Here is a 22,548-nt window from a genome sequence, read left to right on the forward strand (position 1 = left end):
ATAGATAGAGTTAGGTTCTTCCTGTCGATCCATCGTCTGGACCCTATTTTGATGAGAAACTGCTCGTGTGTGCATGCATTGCTTACCTGACGCTAAGCGGACACGGACCACAGACTAGCCATGTTGGGTCGAGACTTAAAGTATGGCCGCACGGCCCAGTCTTATCGCCATGAAATGAGAGGCTACTGATAATCATACCCTTCCACTTATTGCGGGCACTGAACCTTGCCTCCCTCTCACTGCCTATCTATCGGACCTTATCCAGGCGGTCAAGGCCGTGCTGTGGCGGGAATGGCTGCAACACTAACCAGCCACCTCCTCAGCGTTGAAGATACCCCCCCCCCCCAAGCTAATGCCGAGCTCGGAACAATGCATTGCATTGCATTGGCTTGGGAAACTAACTACTTGGCGTCGTCGCACCACATTCCTCAGCTGTATTGAAAGATGGGAGTTCGGCTCCGTCGCTAAAAGCAGTCGAGACGACCTGGGGAATGGAATATATCCCTCGTTGTTACTGTATGATTCCTTCTCGATGATCTGGAGACTGGAGTGCAGGATTCCTGCCGGCAGTGGTGGGGTGGAAGCGCATGAGGATCTGACGTAGAACATTCGGGCCGGGTAAAAGAAGTGGGTGATTGATTGGAGACCTTTTCCGAGAAAAGGAAAGGAAAGGAAAGGAAAGAAGACGGTAAACTCTATATTCAGCCGAGAGGGACAAGAGAAGAAAAGAAAGTTGTAAGCGCGCCAGGCACAAAGCAGTGGATCTCTTCTAATGTTCAATAAATAAGTTAGTTGCAAAGGGTATACGGAGGTATCCCCCGTTTACCCGCCGATCAAAAAGATGCCGTCAGAACCGAAAGTAAATCTCCTGCTACGTTGAAGTGCAAAAGCAAGTCCAAGTTCAAGTTCAAGTTCAAGTTCAAGTACGGGAAGAAAGGGGCTGGGCTGGCCACAACTGTGAAGCCGAGACTTGCGGTTGCTTTGTAATGTCGCAAAGCAAGGCTGGCCCGGCTTACCGAACTTCTAAACTTCTACAGTAACACTCTTCAAAACATCTCCGTTTACATAGGTAGACTGAGCTATCAGATACCTACGTATCGAAGTTCAATTACCATCCGTATATATGTTCTCACAGAGTATATATCGTTTCATCTGATTCCCATGACCTTCAAAAGCAAGACCAGCGCCAGTGCCAGTGCAGCTGAAGAGGAAGAGGAAGAGGAATTGACCTGCGATGCAAAATAACCCAACACTTTCCTGGATTTCATCGCAGAAAGGTTTACATTGGGTAGAAACAAAGGAGGGGGAGAGAGAGAGAGAGAGAGAGAGCAACTGTCACAAGCATCAACCCCACCTTTTTAAGCCTCAGCCGCAACCCCGCGTTTATTGTGGGTTCCCTACCTCGTGGCTCGTGTTCGTATGTGAACACCGAGGTAATATATATGATTCACATTCAGCTTCGTTCCCAAAACCTCACTCACATAGACATCTCACTTCTGAAGCGTATACCGTCAGACTTTATATGCATGCAATGTTCTTGACATGAACGCTCTCTCCAATCTAAAATCAAGCACTTACAATTAACTCTACGCCACTTACAGTTGGGCACGCTAATCCTACGAAGCTCATTCATTATCAAGATGGCCTCCACAGCCAAACCTCTAGTGACACCATTACCAGATGGACCTCATGAGGAACCACTCACTGCAGGGCAATGGACCACCATAATGGCCATAATGGATACAATAATACCGTCAATTCATCGAGATACAACAACGAACCGTACAATATCTCAATTGGCAATTGCAGATGTGGAATACAACGCGGCGGCAGGTCATATTCAGAAGACCATAGTTGATGCACCGGATAGCAGGTCATTGGACCAGTATCTGAACGAGAAAGCTTCCGATATTCCGAGCTTCCAAGCCTTGCTGAAGCGTACACTCGCACACTATACCCCCGAGGATTCGAGAAAAGGGTTGGCTCTTGTTCTCTCGGCATTAAAGTAGGTTCGGGACAGTGCCACTTCAGAAAATATACGATTTTTGACGTTTTGAATGCCCCATTTAGAATGGGTAAGTTAAAGCACAGTACTAATGGTAAATAGCACCCGAGTAGGATCCCTGATACTCACTGGCTATGCCCTACCCATTCACAAACAACCAATCCATATTCGCCAAGACATCCTCCACCGCTGGAGTCAATCATATATTCCTAGTCTGAATACGTTCAAGAAGCTAATGTCGCAACTTGCCAAGCTTTGTTGGTTGAGGACAAGTCCTACATTCCAGAAAGTCTCCGGCTTCCCATCAGTCCCGGGGTCAGTCACCGGTCATACCATATCCTGTGAAACCTATGCTGACAATTCCAAGTCATTACGAACCTGGACCGCACTACGAGTACGAATTCATACAGTTTCCCACTGGTTCGGATCCTGAAATCGTCGAGACAGATGTTGTCATTGTGGGATCCGGATGTGGCGGTGCCGTTTGTGCAAAGAACCTGGCTGAAGCGGGTAACAGTGTCTTGGTGGTTGATAAAGCTTATTATTACCCTCCTTCGCAGCTCCCAATGACCGAGGAGAATGCAGGTATTCACATGTTTGACAATGGGGGAGCAGTCGTCACAGATGACAATTCATTGACTGTAATTGCCGGTAGCTCGTGGGGAGGTGGAGGAACGATTAACTGGTCGGCAAGCTTGCAGACGCAAGGCTATGTACGCAAAGAATGGGCTCGGGATAGAGGGCTTACCTTTTTCGAAACGGCCGAGTTCCAATCTTGTCTTGATAGAGTCTGTCATCGGATGGGCGTATCGGCGGATTATATCAGACATAACCATGGAAATAAGGTTCTTTTGGAAGGCTCCCAGAAGCTTGGCTATCATGCCAAAGCAGTCCCTCAAAATACAGGCGGTACAGAGCATTATTGTGGGCACTGCGGCGTTGGTTGTGGCGCGGCCCAGAAGCAAGGCCCTGTTGTCTCCTTTTTGCCGGATGCCGCAAAAGCAGGGGCTAAGTTTATGGAAGGTTTCCAGGTCGACAAAGTTTTGTTTGAAGATTCGAACAAAACCAAAGCTATTGGGGTTGAGGGCCAATGGGTTTCACGGAATAGCAGGGGCAACGTAGATGGTCCACTTTCGGAGAGAATAGTGCGCAAGGTAATCATCAGAGCTAAGAAGGTTGTCGTTTCTTGTGGGACTTTGTGGAGTCCCATAGTACTGATGAATAGTGGCCTAAAGGTGAGCAATGACCTTAAGTCCTATAGTGTTTTGCGGCCTTTATAAAAGCCTTACGGTGGACACAAAACGCGGCACTGATTTATAAAGTGCCAGGTAGCGTAGGACATTCAAGTTGATGGGAATAAGTAGCGCTAACAGCAACAGAACTGGCAGATCGGACGGAACTTGTACCTCCATCCAGTAAATTTTTTTGCGGCTGTCTTCAAGGAGGATGTGAGGCCTTGGGAAGGTATGTCGAACCAGCCAGCACATCGACACACACTAACCGCCATCTAGGTGGGATTCTCACCTCAGTCTGCACCAGCTTCGAAGATCTAGACGGACACGGACACGGCACAAAAATCGAAACAACCATCATGCTCCCCTCCCTGTTTATGACTATGATGAACTGGACAAATGGCCTCGAATACAAGTTGAATGCCCTCAAATTCAGACACATGAACGGCTTCATCTCCATAGCCCGCGACCGCGACACCGGTCGCATCTATCCCGACCCCATCAGCGGCAAACCCAGAATCGCATACACGCCCAGCGTTTACGACCGCGCGCATATCATAGAAGGCCTCGTTGCCGGTGCCAAAATCTGCTATGTCGAGGGTGCTACGGAGATCCATCCTTTCATTGAAGGAGTCAAACCTTTTATCCGTGATCCAGATCAGGAAACATCAGCAAGTACGGCAGGGAATGAGCCGGACCTGGGGGTCTCGGATCCACGGTTCCGCGCATGGTTGGAAGAACTTAAGCGTATTGGCAATAAGCCTCCTGCTGGATCTTTCCCTTCTGCCCATCAGATGGGTAGCAATCGTATGTCTGCCACTGCGAAAGACGGGGTTGTGGATGTGAAAGGCAGGGTTTGGGGTACGGAGAATCTGTATGTGAGCGATGCCAGTGTGTTTCCTAGCGCAAGTGGTGTCAATCCCATGGTTACGAACATGGCAATCAGTGATTGGATTTCGAATAACATTGCTAAAGAGATGAGGGGTGTCGGATCTACGGTGGAAGCGAGGTTGTGAGGTTGTGGGCGTTTGAGTTTGTACTGTTGGGAGGTTGCATTGTAGGGCAGGACTTTTAATTGAGATTATGAGGGGAAGTAGCATATAATACGATGATCATGCACAGATTTATGAATATGCAAGCTTATTGAAACAATTTTCTTGGATAAATAGGGCGTCAGATGACTGATAATGGACTCCAGCTCTTGGAAACGTTCTTATTCTAGTATATAAACTCTTTTTAGGCGTTTTAATCTTTAAACAAGACATAAATTATTATATCCAGGGATCTATTCAGCCAATCAAGACATTTCTTTAGGCCTCTTATAAGCCTTGGGATGCAGATTTAGTGATAACACCCTATAGATGGCGATATCACTTCTTCTTGAACTTTATTAACTTCTACAGAATCACTTATACGCTGATATGAACTACAAGTTATTGATAGCTATAGTTCTAACTGCTCCCTAAGGAACATGATTTAAATACCTACCTAGGTAGGGCTAGGAGATAGCGACAGCGACTTTCAAAGACGCCAGTCCTACCTAATTGGTCATTAGAAGCCCTCAACACCACGATCTAAAAGAGTGTATTATGAATTGCATAATACTAAGCGAGACCAATAAACAAATCGACGCCCTAATTCGATGCCCGGGCGCCGATATATAGACCGCCCTAAAAGGTGTCTAGATTTGTATGTATATACCGCAATAAGCGCATGCCACTTGGAGACAATCATGTCATACGTTAAACCCACAGCTAAATACAAAACCAGACCAAGATGCAGATTCAACTTCCCTTTCCAGATGCCCTAAAAGAGACCAAAAATATCTAGGAAAGTGACGGGGAATAGCGAAGGCTCTAAGATATAGGAAGCATAGAAAATTATACAATTACACCGCTGCTTTCTATCTCAACGCGAAATTAAACGATGAATCAATAATAGTAAGTGTAATAACGATGAATCAATAATAGTAAGTGTAATACAATTGTAATTATTGCATTACTGTTAAATTACCACGTTTCTTGTAGGAGTAGAAGGTGGTTGCGTCGCGGAAAAACCTTAAACTCAGAGCTGAGGATATACTTTCTTGGTGGAGAGTCTGGTCTCAGTCATAAACACCTTTATGGGTTCGGTATTAGTCATTTGAAGTAAGTAGAATGAAGGCAGATGTATGGACAAAATTGCCATTCACCATATTATAACGATATGCAAAAGTAATCATATTGTTAGGACTTGTTTCAACTGTTAGGGTACCTCGCCCGCCTCATTTTTTATTCTTCCAAGCTCAACACCAGCATCAAATTTCTATTTTCTCCTCAGCAGCTTTTTGAGTGTAATTAGCTTGCTACTACTGAGCTTTCTTCTGCTCATAAACATTATAAGTGTGAAGATATAAGCCATGAAAAATACCCGTGCTTCCATAAATAAGGAGCAAAGTTATAGGAGGCTGGGGATACATCTTTTGTCCCCACTAGATCGCTAGTACCATCACGTTATCACAACTTCAATGAGACCGTTTAATAGTCTGAGAAGCTACTCAAGAAAACTCCTTCTGAGATCCCAGATATTGCCCTTCTCCAATGCATCAAGCCAAGACTTGAGCTTTTTCGTACACCAGCCACTATCGCAATTTTGAACCGCCTCTTCAAAATCAGCTTTAACGGCGCCTTTCTCCGATTCTTCATTCCATCTCGGCGCGAGGATTCCCATTTCCTTCTGGAAAACTTCGCGCAGTATAGTTAGTTCGTACTCCAGTAAGTGTTCCCAATAGAGGCTGTTCACTCCTTCGTTGTCAAGCACCTTCTTCGTAGGCCCAATAGTGTCGTCAACGGTGTCTTCGTCATCGTTGTCGGGAAGGTATTGATTATTTCTCGGCTCCTCTATTCTGTCTCTCCCCCGAAGAAAAGTGGGCAACCCACAAGCTTTCCATAATGGCAACGCCGAGACGCACTCCCAATCAATAACGCCGGTAATTCTTCCGTCGCTATCAACAAGGATATTCTGCATGGAAAGGTCGTCGTGGCAGAGCATAGATAGCTCTATAGAGCAAGTTTCGGAAGAAAATGTAGATGGGAGTAGCTGAAGTAGTTTTGTGGCAATTGTCTTAGCATCTTCGGCATCTTCAATGTCGTCTTCATCATCTGAGGTTTTTAGGATTATTTCTTGGTCCATCAGAATCAAGGTAAGACGAGCACGAATCCAGTCTTCGGAATCGGTGAAAGAGCCTCTAGGAACATCTTGTGTGATATGATGACCCCAAAAAAAGATCATTGAGACTAATTGACCTAGAACAGGCAAAACCGGTATTTGCTGGTTTTCTTCCTGTGCTGGTTTTGTATCAGCAAGCACCGGGATGTAAGGTGAATCATTTGACGTGAGCTGGGCTCCTGGTTTGAGAAATATGTTTCCAATGACAGGGAACTTGTAACGGCTAAGTTGGGCTTCGTACTTGGCCACCTCCTTGACCAAATCTCGTTTAGCATCTTTAGAGAGTTTCCTCCATCTCGTTCGTAAGGTTACGCCAGGTAGCATCTCCATTAAAATCCATTCAAAGCCAAGTTCATTCTCCCTTGAGTCGTCAAAGGCAAATATCCGGGGCACTGGAATGTCTGTGTTTTGGCCAACGAAAAGGATAGTTGCGACTTCACTATTAGTTTTGTTGGAAGGATCGACCGGTAATGTGACACGCATAAGGGAGCAACCAGCCTCAGTTTCGATTTTATAAAGCTTGTTGAAAGCCCCCTGTGCGTAAAAAGTGACGGGGCAGTAAGTATTCTGCTCGATATTGAGGTGTTTGCGCGCTAATAATTCGACCTTTGCGATGTTTGGCTCTGTCGTCCAACGAGGCTCCAGGCCAAAAGTCTCAGCCACCCATTCTAAGCCGTCTTGTTTGGCCATTTGGAGGAAGGCGATCCAATAGTAGAAGGATGTCGAGCTTGAATGTGTGAATGCAGTTTCGATAGTGACTGCGATGGTGATGGGTTATGGTGATTATGATACATCCGTGAAAGAAAAGGAATGGTGGCTTGGCCTTGGCTCAGCTGCCGGACGGGCATACTCATACGGAGTAGTGGCGGTAGAAAGCGGCAGAATCCCACTTAGCGCCAGCCTCGCATCGAGGTCACCAACACGTTTGGTTTCTCGACTTGTTATCATTTATATATAAGAGATAGAGCTCTTCACCTTAGATAGGGTATACTCCTTTCTATACTCACTCTCCGAGCCCAGAACCCATCATTTCCCCGAAGTATTATTACCAAATCCTAGCGGGCAATAGCTATTCTGTCTAGCTCCTATACACGTACTATCAAAATGGGCAAAAATACCAAGAGAACCAAAGAATTTATCGAGAGCATTCCAGATTCGAAATTGGACGGCCTTCCTAGCACTGGAGGAACTCTCTACAATGATACAGACTTTCGTTTGGATATGCAAGGCGTATCTCTCTCTCTATATCCGTTCATTTGCCGAAACTAATCCATCGTTGCAGATGACGAGCAAGGATCCCAAGTGTCACAATCTTCAGGTTCAGACGCTCAAAAAGGCAGCACCACAAACAGTTGCTACTTTTCTCGTGAAGAAGGATGATCCTCCAACTACTGCTGATATCAGGTCTGGCTTGATCCAGAGTATTTCTATTTAGCGATAGGAAAGTTAAAAGTATGTATACTTCTTGATCATCATGAGAACAGCACTGAAGGATTTATCGAAATTTACTGACAAGTATTGACGAGTGACAGAAACAGACCCTATGATTTTTGTTGTAGCAATAGGAATGAGGAGCATAGATATGATATTGTATAGGATTCTTATATAGCGATGGATTGCAAATAACATCCTGTCCTTAGCATCCTTGACTTGCGACTTGTGTTCAAGAAAAAATGCTATAATATTCTCAGCCAAACCATACCTTACATATATACTTTATCGTGACGGTCTGGCTCAAGCGAGCCCCCCCACCCCCTGCGAAAAGTACCACTTCCGGCAGTATATTCAGTATTCGATATAAGTCCGTAAGAGGGTGATAAAGGGCACTTCATGAGAACAACGAAAGCCTATGCATGCAATGAAATGATAATTTAGCCAGAAAATGAGGCACGCAATCTTAAAATCCTCTTTTAAATACGTATGCCTAAGTGTGAACTTGCTGCTATTATATGGACAGTGTTCAGCCCTCCAGGCTCAATTGCTAGTATAAAAATACTTAAAAAGGGAGGCAACCATCATCTAAGCGTCAATATTAGCCACAAATATCAGCCTATAGCAACTCCTTAAGAAGACTGAAAAGGCCGATTAAATGTGGAATGAAGTAGGAAGAAGGTGACATTGCAATTTTATTCTAGTATCTGCTGGATACCTTACCTGAAATTGCTTCAAGTATGATTCAAGTCTAAAGTATCTCGCAGGAACAAGAACAGCACCCCTCCTGCAATACACTTACCGACAAGTCCCCGACTTAATAGGTGAATGTATATATCCAATTATGTAGAAGTACGGCAACAATTCATTAAAGTCAATGGCTTAGCTTTTTAGTCTGCAAATCGCATTAGATTACTTTCGCTTCAAAATCCATGGTTCCGGGTTTCTTAAGGCCGCTACTTTCAGGTTGCGCCTGGAGTTTCCTTCTCGATAAAACCCGTCCGAGGGTTTAGTAACAGGTCCCCACTTTCACCTGTAAGTTTTGCTATTTTGAATGTCTGATTTTTATTTCTTTTTCCTTCAGAAGGTTGAGAAAAATGGCTGTATTGTGGGAAGTTCGTTGAAGGAAGAAATAAAAGTGACTCCGAAGTTTTGCTGCTTGCTTGTGTAACCTGTGCCTCAATCCAGCAACAGCAACATCAACAAACAAGATCAGCACATTAATATCTTCACAGCAACAGTTCAGATGCTTTGGTATGGCATGGACGAAGCTTTGAGCCGCTAGAAAATGATTACATGCCCAGCATTTCATTTTCCTTGATATTACCACCATCGAATAGTCTGGTCATCGACGTACCTTATGCAATGGCTATAGAATATGTCTGCATCTGGTACATATATATATTGGAGCTCTCTCAAGCATGTTTTCCATTCAAATGTTTTCGATGTTCACCTCGCCATCACTCACATGCGCACCAAATATCCGTCGTGTATTACGAACATTCTAATTCTTCAGGTACAAAATGACCACCGCTTTAACCCCGGGCGAGAACTTTGAGGTCCGCCAAGCCTCTGCGACAGAAGACTGGCAGCCCGATCTCTCCAAATCCATTCCCCTCGATAAAGCCTGCCAAGCACTCGTTGATGGCTGGGCAATGGTTATTCAATAAATTAAGAACGAGAGCTACCAAGTCGTCCGTAGCGATGATGAATAGCAAGGAGGTTGCAGTGTTTGAGGTAGACAAGAATGCAGGAAAGGAGCATGTTCGGAAATATGGAAATGGTGAAGGAGTGTCACCGGAGAAGAATTTGTAGACAACTGAAAAGTCAATCAATGGTAAGTATGATTACACTAGAAACACTTTTTATTCCTTGATCCTCCAGCAAGCTAGCGAGCCTGCCTGATATCAATTTTTAAACTCCTCCGATACCGTTCAGACGCAGATACAGGTCCTACCAACTCCAAACCCCCAGAACCAAAATTCCAAATCCAACTCCCCTTAATCCTTCAAAACTAACCGCCGGCCCCCCGACCCCCCAAATCACACTCAAATCTCTCATACACAGGGTCCCTATTCACATCCCATTCCCAAGTACTCGGAAAAGTCCTCGTGGAATCAGAGCTTGGCGTTGCCGTTGGTAGTTGCCTTGGCGGTGGTGTCTTGAGCAGGCTTCTCGTCAGAGGCGATGGAGGTGACCATGGTAGAAACTCCGGATATTGGGAGCGACTTCTTGCGTTGGATATCTTGGCCGAGAGATACGCCGTGAATCGTAGTCATGACCTGGGCTTGAAGATTCGCAGATGGACCGAATGGGTAGTGGAATGGCATGATTGTTTAAGTTGTGATGAAGTGTCGATGGGATGATTGATGAGTTGATGATTGAGTACCAGAGATGACTTCCTTGAAGATCTGAAGATTTGTGTGATGTGTGAGCGATGAAAGAAGAAAGGATATTATTTCGAAAGAACATACCCCCTTTTGTAGTGGAAAACTCCCAGTCGAGATCAAAATGGCAAGCGAGAGGCTAAGTGAGCAAATACACTATGAGAACTAGAATGTGAGGTTTTCTTCATATTTCGATATGGACTCACTTGCACACTAGCGTAATTACCACTTCAAGAATAGCATGGAAGCTTGAGCGATGGGGATGGATAGTTTTGGAAGCAGATTTTGGTAGGGTTTGGTGTGACAATGTATGACGTGCCGAGATGAATGACCCTATTAATAGCTTTATCTAAGAATATTGGAATAATGGTAGTTCTGTGGGACACAATTAGGGTCTTGGTAGAGAGTTGGAGTGTTTTATATGTCTCTAATTATTTTGTCTAATAATCGAAGAGAAACAGCTATTCCTGCAGACGCGTGGTATCGACATAAAAAATTCCGCCCACTATTCAACCTCCATCAAACACTAAGCTCAGAGAAACACTGCGTCAAAAACTCAACAAAGGTAACGAGGAAAAAACATCCCTCCTCCCTAGCCTATAGATGTATGGCGGACAGGAAACCTCGAAACCTCCAAATGCAGCCAGCGGGGAGCGAATGCACCATCATCTGTCGAGGCGTCATTCTCCAGTGAGATGATGTGCAAGCTGAGAAAAGCCATGTGAGGCGGTAGATGAGTGCTTCAATAGCTGGCGTCGAACCTAATCCTCCCCTCCCCACGAGAATGCCTTCTTGAATGCTAGAACACGGGCTAGAAGAGCAGTCGTGGGCAAAAGGCATCGTGGTAATGTGCGAGTAATATCATATGACGTCCGAAGGGTGCGATTCCGGGTTGGATTGTGCTCGTATCGCCGAGGAGACAAGTAAATCCAAAATGGCTGCTTCTGATCTAGAAGAGGGCTACAGATACAGATGTCGAGGATCCCAATTGTGCGGGACTGGATAGACGTTTTGGTCGTGTAAGCCGGATCTTGTCCTTCCAATTAACAAGTCCTGCAAAAACACCAAAAAAGCCCAAAGAGCAAGGGCGCCGGGGGTATTGAAAACGTTTTCGTTTAAAGTGAGGAGTGCCCGGACGATGAACAGGTGCAAGAAGATACTAATGCAAGATAGCCCAAGATTGCTGAGTACCATTTTGCATATGAATATAAATGTGCCGAAATTCGATTTTTAGGAAGCCGTTTGCGAAAGAGAAATAAATATCGGTGTGGTGGGTACATAATCCTTTTCTTCTGCGGCTAGAACTACCAACGATGGAGAAACTTGGTTACACTAGAAGCATAAGAGACTAAGATTGGTACTTGAACAGATAGACTAACCCATTGTGCTCTTTAGCCTCTACTGAAGCTAGAAAATCGAAACAAGTGACCGGGTCCTTGGACTGTTTTATCTTGAGCTAAACCAAGTGAGTTCCAACAACTCTAGCAGTGACAAGATATTGAGGTTACTCGAAAAAAACGACGAACAATATAGAATAACATAGAGCTAAAATAAATACACTCGGCGGCAATATAAGAGGTTCAGAAAGCCAACGTCTCTTAGTAAATCCGTAGGGAATACAGCTACTTGAGATCCACCGACCATAATGGTCTTTTATAAATAAAAAATACAACATAGGGGAAGAAAAACCGCGGAAGATTGGGATGGAAATATTTCTGCTCTTGAACGGATAGGTGGATGCATTAAATAAAGGTGGTCAAAAGGCTAATGATTAGCGGACATGGACACTTGCGTAATTGAAGGATGCTGGAAATATCGACCATCCATTGAAGCTAATTACAGATGCCTCCGAAATACAGAACCAGTACGCCGCTAGTGACGAAATTCGAAGGCGCTGCGGTTTAGAACTCGATGAGTCTGATTGGTGATCCCTACCGATCATACTTGAGTATATGTGTAGGCATAGAGTGGCGAACGAGGTGGGGGTTATCTTGAACGCACAAAAAGGCCATGGGCGCAGGATTTTCATTGAAAGTAATGGCTTGACATGAGATTGGTAGTCGAAGCGATTGAACACCAGTAGTTTCTTCGGCGACAGGCCTCCCCAAGAACAACACCCAAAGGGCATGCCGTAGAATAATAGCTGCATGTATGAAGATTGGGAATCTGGAGCAGATATCACATCGGATGCTGTGAGTCTGGATCCGATCTGAATACACGGAGCTTAATCGTTGCCCACCTAGTCGACTAGAATTTTAGCCTCTAGCTCGGAGAAATTCTGAAAGAAGGATTCGAATAATCTGATTCCATGTTCGACATCATATACGCCAGCACATTCTCGAATGCTGTGCATAGAAAGCTGTGGATTTCCCAGATCTAACGTTCTTGTACCTAGAGCTGCGGACAGCATGGGGCCGATTGTGCTGCCGCATGAAGAATCGTTGCGCACGACAAATAACTGAAGTGGTACGCCGTTCGAAGTCGTAGAGTCCTCACTCGGCTTCGCTCTGCGGGCAACTTCCTGGAGAAGGACAATCCCCGGAGAGTTTGTTGCATAGCGCTGATTCGCATTGATCTTGATTACGGTCCCTTTATTCATCTCTGGTCGATGGTCTGGTTCATATTTTTGGGTGTAATTTGGGTTCACCGAGTGTGCCATATCAGCGGAAATGAGGAATGAGGTTGCGAGGCTTTGCTCGTAAGCAGTAGCAACGTCAATATCTGCTTCTCTGGAAATCTTTTCGTAAGACGCATCCGAACCTGAGTCGTGGTGCGCTGGAAGTACCGCTAGTCTTCGAAGTACTGCTGGAAGTAAATTAGAAGCGGCACCATGCGCTGATGTACTACCAATTTCTTCATGATCAAAGCACGTAATGAGACGGATAGATGATTCGCCTTCAAGGGCTGTCGGAGAGGAGAGGGACTCGATGAGACCTTCGACAGCACAGTATGTCATCCCTAGATTGTCTAGTCGAGCAGAGAATATCAATTCGTTGTTCATTCCTCCGATGCAGGATTTTTGGGTGTCATATAGCACCGCCTCGAAATCGACAACATCTTCAACATCAACTCCTGCATGTTCCGCGATAAGTTCAACAACATATGGGTGATGACGATCTGAAAGGGCCTCGAGGGGCCGGAATTCCTGCTCGCTATCTGATGTCTTTTCATCAACAGCCTCTTTCGCGCCCGTTCTGTTGAGTTCAGCCGCCACGAGGCCTGCAATTGGGAACAGCTCAGTCTCCTTGTTAGGGTCGAAGACGGAAGACCGATCGAGATGGATGGCTAGCGTAGGGATCCGAAGAATGGGCCTGTCCACTTTCACAAGCTTCTGGACGTAATTACCCTTGCCATCCTTAACCATAGCTCTTCCTGCAATGCTCAGATCTCGATCAAACCATGTATGCCAAATCCCCCCACCATATGTCTCTACTCCGACTTGTATGAACCCAGCCCCGGTCTTCTTGCTCACAGGCTTAATGCGGAGGCAAGGAGAATCTGTGTGCGCTCCAATCATGGCAATTGGATTGCCAGACTTCCAGTTTTTGCCAATGCCAAATGCAACTATTGATGATCCGTTTCGTGTGAGGTAGTATTTGCCGCCGGGCTTAAGAGTGGAAGACCAGCTATCCCGCTCCTTGATCTCTTCGAACCCAGCTTGAAGGAGGCGCTGGATAGCGGAATGAACAGCATGGTAAGCTGGAAGAATGTTAGATCAAGGTTCCTAGGATAGTCAAACCAAGATATACGCACGGGTAGGGGAGGCATTAAGGAAATCGATGAAGTCGTGTGCCTTGGCAACAGATGCGGAGACCTTGGAGGACATTGTGGTTGTGGAAGTGATTGAATAAGATCTTCGGAGTACACTTGGAACAGCGGAACAGCTGAGGCAGAAGATTCGAGAGGAGCTTCTTGACATTTAAACTCAGACAGAGTTGTGTTTGTGTTAATGAAGTCGTCGGGCGTCAAAGCAATAAGTACCGCCCCGCACTAGTCCAAATCTGACGTTTGAAGATCCGATATCAACACTAAATACTATCCCGTGCAATTGGCACATATGATAATATAATGCCCTATCGCAAGCTAGGAATGAAAGACTTCCCGCACAAGGAACGTTTTTGGGTATTTACATATAATCACCACTGGCCGAGTGATTAGGGACATTTGAGTGAAAATTAGTAATTCTTTTAAAGAGTTATACAGTAGCAGCTTGCACGCCATCCAACAGAGAGGTAAAGGTAATAATGGTTGATTCTTCAAGAAGTTCTTCTTCAACACTACCTGCCACACCTGCTTTGTGCCTCCGAAATCCTTATAATACTGCCTCAATGTTCACACATGCCCCTAGTCATAAATCACCGACCAATGCTCCTGTCGCACCTAATTCGTTATGCCTCATCCCTCATCCCTAGCACCTTTTCATCCAATACAGTGTCCGCCAAATGCACCACCATGCCGAGTCTATAACCAAACCCTTTTTCCATCCAAGAACCCATTTATGCAACACCAGAAGTATGCCCCACAGAAATATACAAACGAGAGCAAGAATAGTAGTACAGCGCCGTCTTTCTTTTCCTGCAAGCGTGCCAGCTGCTCAAGCCACCAAAAATCCATCTACAACCCAAACAAAAGAAATACGTAGTATCGTGATGATTCATGAAATACAGATGCTCTATCATCTGTTGTAGAATATCTACTCGCACCTTTCGCGAATGTGAAATTCTTATATTTCCAAGACCTTAAACTTGAGGGAATAGCATGTACCCGGCCTTCTTTTTCCCACCCGGCGTAGATCCCGCAAGAGTTAACGTCGATGCTCTTGCTCTGCCCTTTTCTCGCGCCGAGTGACTGACCACCGGAGCCGAACTTTTCCTTCCATGAACTTGCCCATGGGTCTTCCCTTGCTTAGTTGTATCGATGAAAGATTCTGCAACTGGGCTGAGAGTAGAGTTTTCGTCAACAAGTTCTGACCGAGCTGCTAGAGGGATCTGGGGTGAAAATTGGCCGATACTCTCTGCAACGCGTGCTTCTGGAGCAAGAGATTTATAGCGGCGATGCGGCGTAGGAACGAAGTCTGAAACTTGTACCACTAAATCCTCACCTTGGTTTGGTGCTGCGGTATCATTACCAAGATCTCCGGTATCTGGCTTTTTTTCAAGCCTCCATACTGCAGAGGGGACGAGATCCGGGAGCGACGATGCAGATCCTATACTGCGGTGGGTTTCGTTAATTGAGGTCTGACTCAAGAACATCGCCGAATCTTTGCTGTTTCTTGAATTGGTCGCTGAAAGGCGAGTGCTAGAAGAGCTGCGGGCTGAACCACGAGAGAAGTTTGACGAGCGGTACGAGACAATACTGGACGATGTCTCATCCGATGGTGGTATATAATGACAGTAGGGCTCCTGCTGCCCAAAGACTGCCGCCGATGTAGAGTGATTGGTACCATATTGGTCACCGTACAAGCTATCCTGCTCCATTTGTGAACGAAAATCGGTAGGGATCAAAAGTGACGGCGACAAATTGAAACCATGAGACTCCTTGAAAGAGGATGCATAAGACGATCGGATAGGATTTGGCTGTAGGAAGGCCGCAGGGGAACGCAGGTCGGAAGAGACTGCTGATATATTTGACATGGGGGACAGTTCAGGTACCTCGTAGGCAGATGGTACGATGAGGCTCGGGCGGAAGCGTCCATGGTAGGTGGGACGATTATCATCTTCGAGGTGTAGATCCATCTGCGGTTGAGGGGTGAGGGATGGAGCATCCACTGTGACATTCTGCTCCTCAACCCATTGGTAATCACAATCCGCTTCTATCTCATTCTCGTAGCAATAGTCAATGTCTTTTTCCCAGTCTTGGTCGAAACGGAAGCCAGGTGACAAAGGAGATCTTCGTAGAGCAGAGGCGCGACTAGAGAGCCCGGGAAGCAGGACCGTGGACGCTCGAATATCTTGTACTTGTTCATAAGTATTGGACTGAAGCGATGGAACTGATCGGGACGCTCTCAATTCTGAACTGGCTCTTGACGCTTTCATAGTTTCTTCCTCTTCCTCTTTCACGTCGGTAAGCTCCATTGCACACTTTCCCGCCAAAGGTGCTGTCAGAGGCCAGGCATCATCTCCAGGGGGAGTCAAGGCATGTAATGTTTCATGATTTGGTACATGCTCTTGTTGCTCAAATATGAGTGGGTGATCAAAGGGTGCAGGTCTTTGAAATGCTCCGGCAGTTCGTGGACGCTCAATACTTGTATTATATACAGGGTCAAATGTATCAAAAAGAACTGAAGCCGTCCGAGATGAGGTTCTCGGAGGCAGCGCTATTGGGCAGGTAGGCGATAAAGGTGAACGTGGTGGGCGGGGGGGAGCTACTCTCAAGTTGTCATGAGACTTTGCAAGAGGAACTGGACGCTGAGGGGGGCTCAAAGACTTGCGAAGTACAGCTCGTTGCCGTCGACCCTGGGGAGAAGTGTTGGGGGTTTTCTCAAGAGGGGTGCTGAGAGCTTCAGAGGAAAAATTGTTGAAGTGTAGGTCCTGGACTTTGATCTCTTTCAGTTCCCCGTGCGCGGGGGTTTGAGATGCGCGAATAGCAGAGAACTCCGAAACTAGTTCCATACGGCTGGATCGTGCTAAATCAGGTAAATGGTCTTGGCGAGTATGGGTAACATGTTGGAAGTTGAATGGCTCAGAGATAGATGGCCACCTTCGTCCTTCTTGGGTGCGCGGAGGGGAATTATGCAGCGCGCCGTGACGGGAACCGTGTCCTGTCCCATGGTAATGCTCCGCAGCGGACTCTTCTTCGGAGATTCCTTCTGGAAAAATAAAAGGCGACGCCAAGTTTCCCAAAGAGTTATCCCGTCTCGACTTCCTTCCACTCCTTGAGAATAGAGAGCCAAGCTTTTGGAGGCTCTCAGGTCTTTCGCGTGGCGATGGCATACCGCTGGTATTTGACCTTACAGATGATTTTCGAGACAAATTCTCGGTCGAGGCGTAGGCAGACTCGCGTGAGCGGAAGGACGACGCCCCAGAAGATAATGTATTGGTCCTCGAATTGTTCCCAAAAATCGAACTCCTTTTCATCTGTTCGGTATAGGCACGTATACGTTCGGGCGAAGGCGGGCCATCGATAGCTGGCTCGAGGGAGTCTGCAGAGGAACCAACTGAAGAATCATTCTTTGTATGACTTTTGGTGGTATTAACAGAATACATGGTAGGAGCGGCGGCCGCCCTCCCAGAACTGTTCAAACTGAACATCTTGAAATTGCAAGTCCCGAACTTGAGTATAAAGTTGAAGACGAGTACAGCAGTGGGGGAGGGTTTGGCCAACTATAAACGCGGCGCAACAGGGTAGCCAGACTTGGGTATACTATAACACCCCTGGGAAACCATGGATGAATTGTCCCAAGCGAGTTCACAAATAGAAAGGGTTATTTATTGTAGTGTTGAACGCAGCAGGCACGAGAACTGAATTTGTATTGACACTGAAAATCGGCTGTCGGGACAGTATGGCTTCGGTCAATCGCTTCTTCGAATTTCCTTTCGAGGGCGTTTGGTGGCTAGAAAGTCAAATTAGTTTGTGCCAATTGTGCTCAAGAGACGTGTAGTAAAGTTATTTTCTCCGTGATATTAATATATAGGCCAAGGTTCACTCGCGTCGCGTGTCCCAATTGGGACCTCCTTCCTACTGCGCATACTCTACTATAGGTAGGAATCTAAGAAGCTCTTGATAAAGGTTACGTACTCTGGAAGTTCGAAGCTGTTGACTTCAATATATTGTGCATGAAGTACCTTCTGGTTGGCTTTCACCCAAGTACTGGTGAATATCTTGGGTGAGTTTCTAGTGTTGGTTGGTGATAAGGCTGGGTTGGCTTGAGCTATTTCCTTGTTGGAAGCTGCAGTGAAGACGATGCATATAGCGTAATAAGCCTTCGTTCATGCAACGACAGAAGTAGGAACTGAGACCCGTATTCGCCTCGCTGGCCGCCACAAAATATATAGGAGCAAAGATGGCAGCAGGCACTGCTCGCTCCCTTGGTGGAGGGTTTGGGAGAGGAGGAGAGGAGGAGAGAAGGTTCGTCGGTGATGAATAATGAATTGAAGATATTTACAGGAGAGGCATGGGCTTGGTGATAAAGACGCAGACGACTCTTTTTTGAGTGGAGGTGGAAGGGAAAGGACCCAATCCGATAATTAGACCCCAGCACCGACCAGCATGGGCTCCGAATGCTTGGGGGGTTAATCGACCTCCAGGGGGCCCTGTTGATAAACGATATGCCTTCCCCTTCAGATGTTCCTTCAGCGTACCTCGTGCATAATTTACCATACCATGTAGGGAGCTAGGGTACTCCGTGATACTGTAATAATTACAAAGAAAGGCCAAATGGCCTCGAGATTGCCTCTTCTTGATTGGCCAATTCGCAGTAATCCCGCAAGAGAGGCGCGTTGATTCGCTCAACAGACCCCCTGTTTCTCGTGGAAGCTAACGATGCTGGCCTTACTGTATGTGTATGTAAATAAGATGCGTACGGAGTAGGTAGATATGTAGATCGCCGTTGACTTGGACGCGCCGCAACGACATCCCATGTCCAGATCCCTCCCGACGAGGATACACAGTGCAGTGTGCAGTGTGCACACACGGTACGGTGCCTACCCTACCATTGTCAGTACAACTCAACTCAAGCACATGCCCGGAACGTGTGAACAATGGCGGGTTGAGCATAGAACAGGGGTTTGCCGGGGAAGAGGTGCACGTAGCCGTCCGTCCACGAAAACCAACAGCTCTGGAATCTGGATAGAGGCTGAATCCCAACCCGTTTTGACCGAGCTGTTGTACGTCTATTGAACACAGCATGTACCGGTACATCTCTTCTCTAACCTGTAGCATCGGTTCTTCCGTACCTAGGTACCTCTTCATCGGACGATTGCACTTACGTAGATGGAGCGCTGGTGAAGTATTTCCGTCTAAAAAGGCCTAATTCTGCACCAAAGAGCGAAGTGGAAAGGTGCGGAAGAGGCGCAGAACTCGCGTAGAATTAAGTAGCTTGGCATAAGGAGCACTAGTAGTCATGACTTTACAGATATTAATAGTTCTATTTGCTTGTTTAAGCCTACGTTTGAATAATATATGAAAAGTTGTCTCCTTGGACTAAACAGACCGAAAGTGTAGAATTACGACGACCCAGCCACTTGGGCCTGGTTTTCGCCGGTACTCCTGCCGTAGCCGCGATGGATTTCTGGGGTAGGGGTCTCACTCAACGCGGCCTACGGACAACGGTTAAACCTTGGGAACCAGGTACATCCTGTCCTCTCGCCATAATGGTGGAACGTCCGTTCCCAAGATTCGCTCCCAAGGCTGAAAAGACGATTGCAGTACAGTACGCTGCGGTGGTGGCAGAGAGGGAGGAGCTGCCTCACTATCTCACACCGTCTTATAGTACGATCTCTGTACAGTACCTGCCGACCTACCTTGTCCAGTAATACTGTGGAAAAACTTAGTTCCTATTGGCAGCTATCTTGTTGGTACAATGTAATATCTTAGGCTCATGCAGAAGTCAAAAGGCACGACACATTTTTTCCTTCCCAAAATCTCACCTCAAAAGGGGAAATTGATGCTGTGAATGGAGCTCGATAGTGGAGTTGAGGTGCGAGTCCTCGCCGTCCTCCCCTGGCCCACTTTAGATGCATTACGACTCTACGAAAAGGCCATGAAAGATCTAGCTCATGCAATGCCAGGGGCGTGCTTCCTTTCACCCATTATTCAGGGTATGCGTACAGTCCGTACATGTAAGTGAAGATCGTGGAGGAGTATTCATATGCAGAGGCCTTTATGCCCGTTCTCCAGGAGGCGGAAATACCAGCCAGTACCAAAAACAAATCACGAACTTGACGCGAGACTTCTCGGCTTCTTGCGCGCCTTGGGCCCTTTCATTGGATGTTGGCACGGGACGGGGATGTTTGTTGTTTCTGCGGTCCGCTCCGAACAGGATCAACTTGCAGGTGAACCTGTCAGTCCCAAGCCAGAGTTATAGGATGGGATGGTCTTTTGCTGGGAATAAGGGCTCACAAGTACACCGCCTATACGTAAAAGGTATATATTCTGTTATGGCTTGATATCAATACTATCGGTACAGTATCAACACGACCTTTGTGCTTGACTCCTGGTGCAAGTGAAGGCTGACGGCAATAGCTTCCTTCCATCTGACACTCTCGCTGTTTTCAATTGCCGGAAGAGGTGAAGAGATTGCCAGGCTAGAGTACAGTACTCCGTACCGTAAAAGAGGAACCTCGTCGTCGCTTCCCCACTTGAGACTTGTGGTGTGGAGTGGACTACTCATAACGAGCAATACAGACCCTGAAATGGCCGGATGCAGACTTACTTTTGAGCACTTTAATAATAATAACGCGTTCCCAGCCTCGCATCGCATACCTCCGTACTCCGTAGCTTGTAAGCGATGGATGGTGGATACTGACCCCTGAAATCGACCTTTATGCCTTGTCCCGAATAACGGGAAGAGATGCTGCTCTCCATCCCTTATTGTTATTTACCGTTCGTCCACCTTTACATTTTTGAACTCAAAAGAAGAATATTAGATTGCCTGCAATGACATCGCCAAGATCGCCAACTGGCTGGGTACACACTGGTGCGCACAGTCGTTACTTCTCGCACGGATGTGATTTTCTTCTGAATGATTCTATGCATATCTTATTTTGACTTTCTATACAGTAGATGCCGATATACTTTTTCGTACTCGCAGAAGTCTCGAAGAGTCTCAAGGGTCGTACGAGTCAAGACTCAATAGAAGTCGAATTGCCGCAACGCTTCTCCCCCTGGTCCTGTGACCAAACTCATCCCATGAAAACAACACCAAGTCCCCGCATATAAGATGCTAAGACATCTCCACCCTCACCAACAGAGTATTTCTTAGATCCTATTTCTTCTCCTCATTACTTTTGAAGCTTTCGGTACTTCTTATCGATTATTCTCTACGTAAATTCTTACAGCACACTACTGTACTGTTGTCCTTCCCTCTTATCACAAGTTCGCAAACCCCACAACGAAGTACCGTTCGTTCTAATAATCAACCCCGTTTGTACCTACATACAGTACCTTACTTCCTTCGAGAGTCCTGACGGAGTCGGATCCAACTGCATCGTCACCTTTCCCCACCTCCTCAAAACAGCCAACGAAAAGTCCCTAAAAGAGCCATTTTGTGATAGATCACCCGGTCTCTTCCCCTTTAGGTCTTGCACAGACACAAGGCGAGATCTGCAACTATTCAGAAGAGGAGATCTCTTTAGTCCGTAAGCCCCATGCTTCAGAAAGTCTAAACCATGCCCACGGCCCATTGGTCAGAATGCCAACGCGACAAGTCTAACGTCCCTCTTGGGTTTCGCGCTACTACTCACTCGTACTACTTTTTCCCACGAAGCGTGCCCAAAAACTTACCTACTGCACACTGCAGCACAAAGCCTCGTAAGTTTTTCAATAATGGGCCTGCCTGCGACTCTGCGTGCGTGCCTACCCGCCTGTCTGCGAATAGTGCAAAGCCCGCTTTGAAACTCCTGGTGGAAAAGTGCAGTGTTGCCAAGTAGCTACTCCGTAGGGATTAGCACGCCGGAAATTGAAGGATCGGTCTAAACAAGACCACAAAGTGAGGCCATTCACAAACCTAAATAATGGTCTTATTTTCTTATCTGCCACTTTGGGAAAGTCGAGTTTGTCTCAAGTTCTCATGTTCATCAATCAACATCCAACTTTAGATGCTGGTACCGAGCAGAGAAAATGTTTCGTCTCTACCTAGCTCACTTTCTTCTCGCCTGATGAAATTCTACCCGAGAAGAACCCGAAATCCGGACCGGGCCCGGGAGTTACAAATAGCAGACATAGGATCCCATTATTACTACCTCGCATCATAAGAAGCTAAAATAGAAAATGGTACCTGCATATGATAGCTGTCAAATATATAACAAGCTAAACACAGACGATCCTTTTCTGCCCCCACGCTGCAAGCTAGATCCTTAAAAGCCACTTCCGTCCCGCATAGGTACATACATATCAGCAGCGTCTTGGTCTGAAAGAAGTCAAGATGTGTAGCGAATACTTGACCCTTCACCGCGCGCGTAGAGTGATGTGTTCTTTGGATATAAATGTCGTCGATCCAAATATCACATCCTCTGCATCACCGAGATTGACGTGATAAAATAGGTAAATCAGCTATTGATACGCCGTACAGTACTCGATGCATGAATTTGAGATGTCTATTTCTGGAACCAAACACTTCAGATTCAAC

At 46.3% G+C, this 22,548-nt stretch overlaps 5 protein-coding genes across 5 annotated transcripts; 2 read left to right on the forward strand and 3 right to left on the reverse strand.

Annotated features, from left to right (window-relative positions):
- Positions 1-1,640: 1,640 nt before the first annotated feature.
- Positions 1,641-4,253, forward strand: FAO2 (Long-chain-alcohol oxidase; the record flags this gene model as incomplete). Its single annotated transcript, XM_031148735.1, has 5 exons — positions 1,641-2,005; positions 2,108-2,320; positions 2,373-3,240; positions 3,385-3,469; positions 3,517-4,253. The coding sequence occupies 5 exons, from the start codon at positions 1,641-1,643 to the stop codon at positions 4,251-4,253; spliced, it is 2,268 nt and encodes a 755-aa protein (XP_031006548.1).
- A 1,516-nt stretch (positions 4,254-5,769) lies between these two features.
- Positions 5,770-7,298, reverse strand: AIM9_6 (Altered inheritance of mitochondria protein, mitochondrial; the record flags this gene model as incomplete). Its single annotated transcript, XM_031148736.1, has 2 exons — positions 5,770-7,202; positions 7,295-7,298. 2 exons carry the CDS (start codon positions 7,296-7,298, stop codon positions 5,770-5,772), a joined length of 1,437 nt encoding a protein of 478 aa, XP_031006549.1.
- A 250-nt stretch (positions 7,299-7,548) lies between these two features.
- LHYA1_G003768 (uncharacterized protein) lies at positions 7,549-7,879 on the forward strand (the record flags this gene model as incomplete). Its single annotated transcript, XM_031148737.1, has 2 exons — positions 7,549-7,674; positions 7,727-7,879. 2 exons carry the CDS (start codon positions 7,549-7,551, stop codon positions 7,877-7,879), a joined length of 279 nt encoding a protein of 92 aa, XP_031006540.1.
- A 4,622-nt stretch (positions 7,880-12,501) lies between these two features.
- Positions 12,502-14,181, reverse strand: dapA (Aspartyl aminopeptidase; the record flags this gene model as incomplete). Its single annotated transcript, XM_031148738.1, has 2 exons — positions 12,502-13,961; positions 14,016-14,181. 2 exons carry the CDS (start codon positions 14,179-14,181, stop codon positions 12,502-12,504), a joined length of 1,626 nt encoding a protein of 541 aa, XP_031006541.1.
- An 820-nt stretch (positions 14,182-15,001) lies between these two features.
- Positions 15,002-17,512, reverse strand: LHYA1_G003770 (uncharacterized protein; the record flags this gene model as incomplete). Its single annotated transcript, XM_031148739.1, has 1 exon — positions 15,002-17,512. The coding sequence occupies one exon, from the start codon at positions 17,510-17,512 to the stop codon at positions 15,002-15,004; it is 2,511 nt and encodes an 836-aa protein (XP_031006583.1).
- Positions 17,513-22,548: the final 5,036 nt, after the last annotated feature.

Source organism: Lachnellula hyalina (assembly GCF_007821495.1).
Source record: "Lachnellula hyalina strain CBS 185.66 chromosome Unknown contig00042, whole genome shotgun sequence".
NCBI lineage: Eukaryota > Fungi > Ascomycota > Leotiomycetes > Helotiales > Lachnaceae > Lachnellula > Lachnellula hyalina.